General features: G+C 41.6%; 1 protein-coding gene across 5 annotated transcripts in view; it reads left to right on the forward strand.

Annotated features, from left to right (window-relative positions):
* The window catches only part of slc25a25b (solute carrier family 25 member 25b), a 60,446-nt gene extending 55,469 nt beyond the window's left edge, over window positions 1–4,977 (forward strand). For all 5 annotated transcript variants that reach the window (XM_041897607.2, XM_041897608.2, XM_041897610.2 and 2 more), the window contains 5 exons: window positions 1,545–1,703; window positions 3,104–3,256; window positions 3,537–3,812; window positions 3,980–4,130; window positions 4,450–4,977. In XM_041897607.2, the coding sequence (XP_041753541.1) occupies window positions 1,545–1,703; window positions 3,104–3,256; window positions 3,537–3,812; window positions 3,980–4,130; window positions 4,450–4,634 (924 nt within the window). In that variant the 3' untranslated portion in view covers window positions 4,635–4,977. The remainder of the gene's footprint in view (window positions 1–1,544; window positions 1,704–3,103; window positions 3,257–3,536; window positions 3,813–3,979; window positions 4,131–4,449) is intronic.
* The last annotated feature ends 7,708 nt before the right edge of the window (window positions 4,978–12,685 follow it).

The raw sequence follows: 12,685 nt of genomic DNA on the forward strand, positions 1-12,685 counted from the left end.
CTGGCAGTGCTCCTCCTGCTCCTCCTTGCACAAAGGCGTCCACATCTCCTGATGTACTGGCCTGTCTCCTGGTAGCGCCTCCATGCTCTGGACACTACGCTGACAGACACAGCAAACCTTCTTACCACAACTCGCATTGATGTGCCATCCTGGATGAGCTGCACTACCTGAGCCACTTGTGTGGGTTGTAGACTCCGTCTCATGCTACCACTAGAGTGAAAGCACCGCCAGCATTCAAAAGTGACCAAAACATCAGCCAGGGAAGCATAGGAACTGAGAAGTGGTCTGTGGTCACCATCTGCAAAACCAGTCCTTTATTGGGGGTGTCTTGCTAATTGCCTATAATTTCCACCTGTTGTCTATTCCATTTGCACAACAGCATGTGAAATGTATTGTCAATCAGTGTTGCTTCCTAAGTGGACAGTTTGATTTCACAGTGTGATTGACTTGGAGTTACATTGTGTTGTTTAAGTGTTCCCTTAATTTTTTTGAGCAGTGTGTATGTATGTATGTATGTATGTATGTATATATATATATATATATATATATATATATATATATATATATATATATATATATATTTGCAAAAAATATATATGGAGGATTGGAAGTGATGCAGGCAATTACATTGATGGAAGGTACAATCTATCTGCAATATTAAAGCTGATCTACCCCCTACATTTTTTATTTATTTTAAATGACATTTTATTTTTGTGTCAAATCGCAAGTTGAGAATCCCCTCCTGGATCAAGATCCCTGTTGCCTAAATAGTTATTTTTTTTATATATATTTTTAAGAAATAGTGCCCCTTGTGTGCACATTCTTTAACACTCTGTACCCCAGTATGGTACAGAAACGGTATGAAAATGTGGATACCACCCAACTCCATTCTGGATGATGATTGCATAATACTGTTGGTCACAGGTTAGAATAAGGAAAGCAGACCCACCAGTCCAACAACTCTGTATGTCAATCATGGGACCTCACTGGAAGTGTGTATGCGTGCCTCATACTTCCCTCTTATCATGTCAGAGCAGCCTGTGCCGCTCCTCATCCCTCCCATGTCCCAGAGAGTCTTATAGAACTCACCCAGACCTGATGTGGTGCTTCAATGCTCACCTAATGCCCCAGTCAAGGCCCGTAGCTGCCAGTTCAAGGCATAGCAGTCATTAGGACATGGTCATAGCCTTGAAATGGTACACACAGACAATAGTCTTGGGTATCATACTTTTGCAATGTTACACACATAATAGGCCTCTTGTTTCAGCCTCTAAACGTATATGGACGTCTGATAGAGCTGTTGAAGGTACTATTCAACAATGTACATGCACTGTAATGTGTGTGATTATTACACTGTACTTGCCTATGTTATTTCCATGTAAATACCTACATGCCTTGTCAAACATCGCAAGACACGTTTTCATTGACAGTGTTCATGGTCATTTTAAAATGGGTTTGCCTATAGTTGTGTTGATATAGTTTAGGCCAGAGGAGAAACTCCATTGACCTGTCATCTTACCTGTACCTCTTTGTTTATCGGTCAGATCTTTGATGTTGGGGAGAGTCTGATGGTGCCAGATGAGTTCACCGCAGAGGAGAAGAAGACTGGGATGTGGTGGCGACACCTAGTGGCTGGAGGAGCAGCCGGCGCCGTGTCTCGAACCTGCACCGCACCTCTGGACCGGCTCAAAGTGCTCATGCAGGTAAGGACACTCCCTTTGAGAAGATATGTCAAGAACTGACCTCACGCAAAAGGGACAAGAACTCAGTTATTTGTGTTCACACTGCAAGTGAAACCGGATCCCCTTTTAATGCAACAATTCTTAGTTCACTTTAACGTTAAACAGCCAGTCAGGATTTTGGCTCACATTAAAAACAAGCTTGAAGAGACCCCACCTCTACCTTAAACAGTAGTAATATCACGTATCTATGTGTTAGTCCTATAGACGGGTTGGTCGTTTAGCAACAAAACCAACGCGTGCGCAACTATGGAGCAAAACAGACTGGGTTGGCTTAGATTGTTGACAACATGTAAACTATGTTTCGTCTCCAGTGTTTCTTGAAAACATAAATACATTTGCACAATGAGCACTTGTTGTCTCGCATACATCATTAAAGTTGTTGGTTAGCTAGCTAGTGAATTTTTTGCCATATTAGCATAGATGTGACATCAGTCAAAACACCTCAAAACAACACATGTTGTTATTAAGAACAAGATAAAACTAGCTGAAACGAGCCATCTACGATTCCCTACATGGCAGCGTATTGTCATTGTTGCTAGCTATCTGGCCATCCAGAATCACAACAACACACAGACTTCTGACGTTGTCAGCTAACCCATCTATGGCAGAGAGCCAATTGCATAAGGTCTGTCCTTAGGACACCGTTTCTGCTAGCATGTGCAATTCCACTGATATGATGCACCAGGGATTGAGACACAGATGGGTGACATGGCAGAGTTCAGCTTTCTCACATTACATTTTTTATTCAACCTTATTTATCCAGGTAGTATCATTGAGATAAAATATATTTTTCAAGAGCAACCTGGTCCAACCAAGACAGCAGCAGGGGGGAACAATGTTTCAGCCAATTATCAGACGTATACACGCCATAAACAAATGTATAGATGTAGACAAACAGATCAATCCCTAAGGCGCCAGCCCGAGCACACCCTCGTGTTGTAACGTGATTGGGTGGAAGAGAGCCAATGCGAGGGAATGTTCATGCATGTCTGTTGGTCAGTGATGTCAGCAGCGCTCGTGTGTTCCATCAGCAGAAGCAGACTGGCATAGATAACAGCACGGAGTTTGTCCCTCTTTCTTTCTCTATCTGTTCATCCCTCGTTCTCTATCTGTGTTTTTCACTCACATCCAGTTTTTTCTCATTCATTATTGCATAAGCAGGGTAAGTACAATAATGGCAAATGACATGAAAATATGAACGATGACTTAACATTCCATCAACATTTATAAGGGGATTTGATAAGGAGTAAGAGGATGTGAAGTTGCATCCAGTTCCTCCCTGTTACCAGTCAGTTCAATAACTTGACTTCACAGGCAACATGGTGTTGACTAAATAACGTGTCTCTCGGTTTGGTGTCCAGGTCCACGCCACCCGTACCAACAGCATGTGCATCGCCGGCGGCTTCACCCACATGATCCGCGAGGGCGGCATGAGGTCACTATGGCGAGGCAACGGCATGAACGTCATCAAGATCGCCCCCGAGTCGGCCATCAAGTTCATGGCTTACGAGCAGGTAAACCTATCATTCAGCACCCTTACTTTGACATGACGGGACCCTTTCTAGTGTTGTCAATTGAAGCCAATGAAATATTTGGTATCAACAGCTCTGTCGTTTACTGTCCTTCGGGCAAAAAATTACTCCTTCAGACTCTGTCTAGAAACATACCCCGAGGAAATATTTTAAGCAACTGTCACTTAACAAGTTTGTCTTAACTAGGTCCTCATGGCGTAGTAGTTGAACTCAAATGCTCTTCAGGACTGACACTAACCAGAGTTGTTGTGGTGTTGTCCAGATCAAACGGTTGATAGGCAGCAACCAGGAGACCCTGGGCATCCTGGAGAGGTTTGTGGCTGGATCCCTGGCTGGAGCCATAGCTCAGAGCAGCATCTACCCTATGGAGGTGTTGAAGACCCGCCTAGCCCTGAGGAAGACAGGACAGTTCTCTGGCATCGCTGACTGCGCCAAACACATCTTCCGGAAGGAGGGCATGGCAGCCTTCTACAAGGGCTACATTCCCAACTTGATAGGCATCATCCCCTACGCTGGCATTGACCTGGCCGTCTACGAGGTGGGTGTGTGTGTGTGAGTGAATGGAGGGAATCTAAAGGAAGTTGTTTAATATTATTTTAGTCTCACTGTCATTCTTATCTCTCGTTCCCACACATCTACTTTCTCTACAACTAACCTCATTGTCTATTTCTTTCTCCCTTCTCCTCCCTCCCTCCATCCATCCAGACTCTGAAGAACTCATGGCTGCAGCGCTACGCCACAGACAGTGCAGACCCGGGGGTGTTCGTCCTGTTAGCCTGCGGTACCACCTCCAGCACCTGTGGTCAGTTGGCCAGCTATCCCCTGGCCCTGGTCAGGACCCGCATGCAGGCACAAGGTACGCTCACTGCCAATTTCTATTTGGAGTTTCATTAGATCACTTGCACAGAATTAATTGGTGACAGTGTTGGTTCATGGACCCACCAAAATCAGTGGTACAATGGAATGTGTTAATCGGGGATGCATAAATACGTCTGTCTCCGTACTGGTAGTGGGGTACATGGGAAGTGTATTTTATAACAGATATTATATATATATATATATAGTTGCCATATCAGATAGTTGACATTGACTTAGTTTCCAGACCGGTGCATCCCTAGTGTTGATGTGTATCTCTTGTCTCTCATCTAACTTCCTCTCATGTTGTGTCCCCTCAGCCACCATCGAGGGCGGTCCCCAGATGACCATGTCGGGTCTGTTTAAACATATCGTGAAGACTGAGGGTGTGTTCGGACTCTACCGGGGCCTGGCCCCCAACTTCATGAAGGTCATTCCAGCGGTCAGCATCAGCTACGTGGTCTACGAGAACCTCAAGATAAGCCTGGGGGTTGTGTCTCGGTGAGGACCAGGAGGAGAGGGAGGGAGAACCTCCCCTAAAGGCCAAAGGGTTCTTTTTTGCTTTTCTTTTTGGAGAGAAAAAGAGGAGAGCGAGGAGGAGGAGACTGTGGGAAGAGTTGCCAAGCAGCGGAGCGGGTGACTCGGAAAGAAGGGGTTGTTGCTGGGGTTGTTGGAAACGTCATCTCATTCTGTGAATGTTATGAGGACAGGTGAGGAGAGGTGGATGGAGGGAGGAGATATATATACTGTATATACTACAACACTAACGACTAAAACTGGGTTCTCCAACCCTGTTCCTGGAGAGCTACTGTCCTGTACGTTTTCACTCCAACCCTAATCTAGCGCACCTGATTCTAATAATTAGCTGGTTGATCAGCTGCATCAGGTTACTTACAACTGGGGTTGGAGCAAAAATCTACAGGAGGGTAGCTCTCCAGGAACAGGGTTGGAGAACCCTGGACTAAAAGAAGCGATGGACAGATGTGGACGGACACTGTGACTTGGAGGGAGGTATGGGGATCCTCTCTCAGATGTAACCTTTAATCATCATTATTTAATGCGTTATTTTGTTATCAATCCAGAGGCACTTCACCTTGAGTCCACTGTTGGCTTTTTGTTATTCAACATGAAGACCCAGGTTAACTAAAAAGCAATCTCTTCACTGGAACACCAATATTCTCCAACCTGCTTGAAGTTTGCTAACAAAAATGTTTTTAGGGACCAAGAAGCTGCTTTTGGTTGTGACTGTTGCATTGCGGCGGCTGTTGTATGTTTGTGGGGACTGACAAAAGCAGCTGGGGGAGCAGGTATCAAGTAAATGTTTGACCCTTCATCCCATAGTACTATCCTATAGATGGCAGTATTGGTTAACCTATCTGGCTTGTGAAAGACAACCAAAGCCTAATTCATGACAAAGGGCTTTTCTGATTGTCATCTAAAATGTTCTTATGTATTATCTGTCCCCCTTTAACGCAGCACTCCCCAAGTTGGCAACTATTAGGGCACTAACTGTGTTAAATTTGTCTCAAGGGAGAAAAACCTCAACTCAGAATTTTGGTTTATCTGGTTAATTCCTGTATTGTTTTGCCCCATTCAAAAGAAATCCAAACTGTGGTTTTCCTTTTCCTCATTGTTTGACTTGATGATAAGAATGTTAAACTGATTTGAACTGAAAAGGCGATGCAGGTTGGATGCCCATAGTGTCTTATTGTCCACTTAGTCTTAAAACAGCTGGTAAGAAGAAGTTTGTGTCTTGATGCTATCTTTTATTTTATTTCGTATTGTAACGAGATATTTATTAAAATGTGGTCCGTACAGGCAGCACTCAAATAATAGATGCTGTTAGCATATGTTTAGTTACAATACTATAACAACATATTCAGCAACTATTTATATATTGTTTTTATCGATATGATGCAACACACAATGATTAGCCTACCTACCTATTGATCAAGGTTTGGGGTGTTATGCTGTCACTACCTGTTTAACATTTCGGACAGGAAGTCCTGATTTGACATGGTTCCTCCGGACCTTCTCTGCACCTGAAGTCTACAGTCTGTAAATGCGTGAATTTCCAGGGTGCTGGATATTCCATGTCCCATTTCAATAAGTGTGTGAGGGCGTGGTGGTGTAGTGCGGCCTTAGTCAAAGTGCAGTGCACTTGGAAACACAACATTAGCAAGTGTGGGACAGGCAATGGTCTTTGTGAATGAGGTCTCTCGTTCTGCTCCATTACATTTAAACTGCAATGAGCAAACACCACCACCACCAAGCTTCCTCTCACTGCACTTAAACAAAAAACACTTAATAATGCACTTGAAGGTAATTTTCTTTTAACTTTAACCAGACTTTAATATATATTTTTTTTACTGAAATCAAATGATGGATGCTAGCGTTGCATTGTGATGTCTTTAAAAAATATATATCATACTTTTCACTAAAATTATTAATATTAAAGGCCCAGTGCAGTCAAAAACAAGATTTTCCTGTGTTTTTATATATATATTTCCACACTGACGTTGGAATAATATTGTGAAAATGATAATGCCCTTTTAGTGTAAGGGCTGTTTGAAAAGACCTCCTGAAATTTCAGCTTGTTTGGGTGGGATGGAGTTTTGGTCTTCCATGGTGACATCACCATGCGTTAAATTAGTTAGACCAATAAGAAAGAGTTCCAAACCTCTCCGCCCATAACAGCTAATTTTCTGTTTTCCCCTCCCAACTCAGACCACTCCCAGACAGTCCTAGCAAAATTCTTGCTTTGATAAGAAGATATTTTTGTTTCTTTTTGATCATTTTTATTAAAAATAATCCCAGTAAGGTGCTTAATTGTTACCCAGAAATTATTTGATATTGAGATAAAAATGGCTGCATTGGACCTTTTAAGTGTTATATGGAGCATGAATGGAGGCTGATGTGTTATTTGTTGTAAGCCTTAATGTCTCAAGCTGTTTTTCCTGTATGCTGAAGGCCATTTATTTTGTTTTCCTCTGAATATGTGAACAAAACATATTTAAAGTTCCAATTTGAGACTTGGTTATCCCTCGCAAATCTTCAAATGCAAGACTTAAGTGTTCTTGCAGTTGCCTTATTTTACCTGAGATCCATTAATCGAAAAGTACTCCGTTTCCAGAGGATGGAGAGGAAAATTGGTCTAATTAAGTAATTTGTTATTTTGTTCCATCCTCAGGGAGAATTTAGTATTTCTTGAGTTCGGGCTTTCAGTGTTCTGAAAAACAACACATTTTCCCTTAATTCCCCCGTCAATGTTTCCCAGTGTTCACTAGGCAGCGTCAGTTTCCCTTGTCTTCACTGTCCCCTCACTGCATGTATTTATCAAGGGGACATTATATGCATAAAGACGATGACACGATTGTCATTATTTGGCTAAATGCTTTTTCTGCTTGGTACAGCTCCACAAAAATAAGTTATCTTTTGCACTTTTGCTTTAGTTCAAATATCGGTGCCTGAATCCATATATTCTGCTGTGTCTGTAGTATTGTACTCCAACTAAGGATACCACTCCATACTGCCTGAAATGTAGCGCCTTATTACATTTATGCCTTATCTTGCATTGACGAGCGGGCAATCAGACTCATCGCTTTTGTAAACTTGAAATGCACTGCACATGGTCCCCCCCATTTATTGCTGAAGGCTGAAATGTATAGTATCTATATATTAGTCTTTTAGATGGTCTCTTTTGAATCAAAACAGCTCATTCATAGTATCTAAATATTTTACAAAACATATACAGACTAAATCCTGATTATATTTAGAAAAGTATTGAAAAATGTAATTGGAAACAACTGTCCTTTTGTAGAAGAATACATCTTTATTGAAGGAATGTAAATCTAAATGTATTTATGCTTATATGTTTTAAAGTAACTCAATATAAAATGTTGTATTGAGTCCTGGTTTGAATTGACCACATCTGAATCACTTCACATCTTAAGCACTATACACAGATATTGCATAAGCAAATGGTGAATCAATGACTGTCCCAGCCTGTACCAACCAGGCCTCATCATTGACATGGTGGGAGAGGGAGGTACAGACTTTAAATGGGATAAAATATGAACAAACATGAAACTTGACACCTGCAATAATTAATTTTATAATGCTTAAAAATTGTATCCCAGACAATAGAAGTGAGAAGACCATAGTGAAAATTAGTCAAATCTATTTAAAGTGGAACAGAGACTTTGCTTTTGTTTGTCACTGTTGCACTGGGATGGCAGCTGTTGTGTGTTTGTGGGGGAGACAAAAGTAACTGGCAGAGCTGGTATCTCTATGAAAAGTGAGCCTTCACCCTGCAGTACTTATGAATATCATATAGGTGCCAGTATTGGTCAACCTGGCTAGTGAAAGACCACCAAATTCAAGACAAAGGGAAGATAGTCATCATACAGCCCTACACCTCCTCAAACTTTACACATCATTTAAGGGGAAAATGCCATGTATGCTACAAAATACAATCTACAAATGTGTATCTTGCATAGGGGGAAAAAACGTAAATACATTTTGATTTCTAAACTTTCTGATACTGATAAATAATTGGGATTTCCCCCAGTGTTTTACCAAAAAGGCTCAGACTTTTGTTTCCATGGACCAGCTCTAGTGTCGCGCTGGGCCGTGGCCTCCGTGGACCTGCTCTGACTTGGGACCAAGGCGAGACCACTGGTACTTTTCAGCTGGCATTTACATAACAATGGCTAACTGTGAATATGGGTTAACAACAATGATGTATTGTTATAGGTCCCCTGTAGCTCAGTTGGTAGAGCATGGCGCTTGCAACGCCAGGGTTGTGGGTTCGTTTCCCACGGGGGGCCAGTATGAAAATGTATGCACTCACTAACTGTAAGTCGCTCTGGATAAGAGCGTCTGCTAAATGACAAAAAAAATATATATATATATATAAACTCTGGATTGCTGTATTGCCCATTGAGAGGCTTTGAAGTCACTGGTCGGCCATATTGGCACTCCCCAGTAGGAGCAGTCCTCCTTCGAAATGAATGGAATTCTACAATATTTCAATTAAATGTTTCAAGGACAAAATTACATGTATTTCAGTATTTATTTGTTGTAGTGGGGACAGTAACATTAGTAATAAAAAAAAAAGTATGTTTAGCTCACATATAATTTGAAAGTATGCATTAAGGTGTCTGTAATAGAATAAACATGGCAAAAACGAATGTAGACATTAAATGCATTTCTATAGCTTCCAAAATATGTTTTACAATTGTGGGGGAGTGCCAAGATGGAGGCAAGGTGGCTTCAACACAGTGCCCCCTATTAGTCATCTACTGTATATATAAATCAACACACTTGTGCTGTAATGGGAAAACCCTATAAAAGACTCTGTCTGGGGGTAGCCCCTGGCCTCTGCCTTTGGGGCACTTGAGTAGATCTGGGGGAGTTGGTTGGGTGGGTGGATGATTTAGTGGTGGCTCCACCTTGCCCTCCAATGGGACGGGTGGGGATTTTTGCTGTGTTGCTAGTGACTGACCGGTCCCTTCCAGTCTGTGAGTGGGGATGGGGGTTGGGAGGTGTTTACGGACAGGGTCGCTGTGTCTCTGGACTGCCTCTGTTCCCAGTGGTTATGATGCTCAGTCAGCCAGAAGAGGATGCCCCCCCTCACAGTCCGCATAGTGCCTTAAGGTGTTTTTTTTAAATCTGATACTAAATCTGATGCTACTCGCTTGAGTTACTTGATATGGCAGACAGTTACATGTAGTCATGATTCTATGTAGTACCGTGCGTTTCCCAGTCTGTTCTGGACTTGGGGACTGTGAAGAGACCCCTGGTGGCATGTCTTGTGGGGAATGTATGGGTGTCTGAGCTGTGTGTTAGCTGTTTGAACAGACAGTTTGGTGCTTTCAACACATCAATACTCATAAAGACCAGTAGTGATGCAGTCAATCTCTCCTCTACTTTGAACCAGGAGAGATTGAAATGCATGTTATTGATATTAGCCGTCCGTGTACATTTAAGGACCAGGGCCCGTTGCATAACACATCTTAAGTGTTTCCCTTAAGGAATAATTTTCCCTTACCTAAGGGAATTTATTAAGGGCGTTGCATAGAGCCTTTCAAATATTTCCTTAGGTAAGGGCATACTTAAGGGGTTTTACAGTAGTTTGAAGGCATGTTTGGCAGAAAGAGTATCTGGTTACCATGGAGACGGCCTGATTCACTGACTAAATGTCTCATCAAAGAGATGGCTTTCATTTTGTGAGATAGCAAAATAGAACTTCTACGATCAAGACAGGATAATCAAATTGCTTAAGAAGATAATAAACCACGTTTCTTGTTACTTTTTTCTCAATTTGTTTATAGTACTTTCTAGTACATCAAGCTAGCATACAGAGTAGCTAAAGCTAACTAGCCAGCTGGCTTTGTAGCCATGGATTGTGCACCTTCCATTGTTTAGAATGAAGCCGTTAAGGGACCTCATGGGCACCCTTAACTTTTTCACTTAATTTAAGGGGGAAATTCACCATACAATGTTTTGTGCAACTGACTTAAAGTTAAGGAAACTTTAAGGGAAAAGATAAGGGGGATATTAACTTAAGGTGTTTTATGCAACCGGGCCCAGCTGTGCTGCTCTGTGGCCATATAACTGGGCAGTAGTCCAGGTGTGATAAAAGGCCTGTAGAAAAGCAGAGCAGTGCTTTAACACGGACAGACCTCTTCCCATCTTAGCTACCATTGCATCAATATGTTTTGACCAAGTCAGTTTACAATCTAGGGTTACACCAAGCAGTTTAGTCTCCTCAACTTGCTCAATTGCCACATTATTCATTACAGAATGAGATTTAGGGTTTAGCAAATGATTTGTCCCAAATATACTGAATAAAAATATAAACACAACATGCAACAATTTCATTGATTTTACTGAGTTATAGTTCATATGAGGAAATCAGTCAATTGAAATAAATAAATTAGGCCCTAATCTATGGATTTCACATGACTGGTCACAGATACCTTAAAAAAATGGGACTCACAATGGGCCTCAGGATCTCATTGTGGTATTTTTGTGCATTCAAATTGCCATCGATAAAATGCAATTGTGTTTGTTGTCTGTAGCTTATGCCTGCCCCTACCATAACCCCACCGCCACCATGGGGCACTCTGTTCACCACGTTGACATCAGCAATACGACGCCATACACATGGTCTACGGTTATGAGGCCAGTTGGACGTACTGCCAAATTCTCTAAAACAATGTTGGAGGCGGCTTATGGTAGAGAAATGAACATTCAATTCTCTGGCAACAGCTCTGGTGGACATTCCTGCAGTCAGCATGCCAATTGCACGCTCCCTCAAAACTTGAGACATCTGGGGCATTGTGTTGTGTGACAAAACTGCACATATTTAGAGTGGCCTTTTGTTGTCCCCAGCACAAGGTGCACCTGTGTAATGATCATGCTGTTTAATCAGCTTCTTGATATGCCACACCTGTCAGGTGGATGGATTATCTTGGCAAAGGAGTAAATGCTCACTAACAGGGATGTAAACAAATGTGTGCCCAAATTTGAGAGAAATAAGCATTTTGTGCATATGGAAAATTTCTGGGATCTTTTATTTCAGCTCATGAAACATGGGACACTTTACATGTTGAGTTTATATTTTTGTTCAGTGCTCTTAGTTTTTTATATATGTAGGACTTGCTTATTACTTGCAGTCAGTTTTAGAATGGGTCGCAACTCTTTGTTAAGTATTGCAGTAATTTCACTTACTGTGGTAGCTAACGTGTATAGTAATCAGCGTACATAGACACACAGGCTTTACTCAATGCTAGTGGTAGGTCATTGGTAAAAATATAAAAAAGTAAGGGTCCATGTCCACATACTTTTGTATATATATAGTGTAGGTAGGCTCTCGATCCACGATACGGTAGAGGATGTAAAGCCATAACACATACGTTTTTTTCAGCAGCAGACTATGATCGATAATGTCAAAGGTCTAACAAAAGTCTAACAAAACAGCTCCCATAATCTTCTTATTATCAATTTATTTCAGCCAATCATCAGTCATTTGTGTTAATGCCGTACACGTTGAGTGCCCTTCCCTATAAGCGTGCTGAAAGTCAGTTGTTAATTTGTTTACTGTGAAATAGCATTGTATCTGGCAAACACAATATTTTCCTAAAGTTTATGTTCGGTAGCACCCTGATTGGTCGGCTGAGTGACAATATAGTCCGCTACCAGTTATTTTCCATCCAAATTGTCAGTACCAGTAGGTTAGTAATTATTGATAGGCAACAATAATGAACGCAATAATGCATTTTGGCAGCACATCTGGAGTATTTTGTTAAATGGAAATCTGTTATGATGTAAACAGTTTTGAGTACATATAAACTTTTTTTCCAGAGAAATAGATACCTTGGCAGGTGCACAAAAAGGATGATCCAAAATAGCACGTGACACGATCTGATTGGGGATTCTTGTGGTTGTGCTTTGATTGACAAGGTATTCAGCCAATCGACATTTTGGAAGGGGAGGCGTCAATGTTTATTCAAACCATCAGCAGGGTGTAATGCCAGGAAGCACAGGCAG

This window comes from Coregonus clupeaformis, chromosome 15 (assembly GCF_020615455.1).
Source record: "Coregonus clupeaformis isolate EN_2021a chromosome 15, ASM2061545v1, whole genome shotgun sequence".
Taxonomy (NCBI): Eukaryota; Metazoa; Chordata; class Actinopteri; order Salmoniformes; family Salmonidae; genus Coregonus; species Coregonus clupeaformis.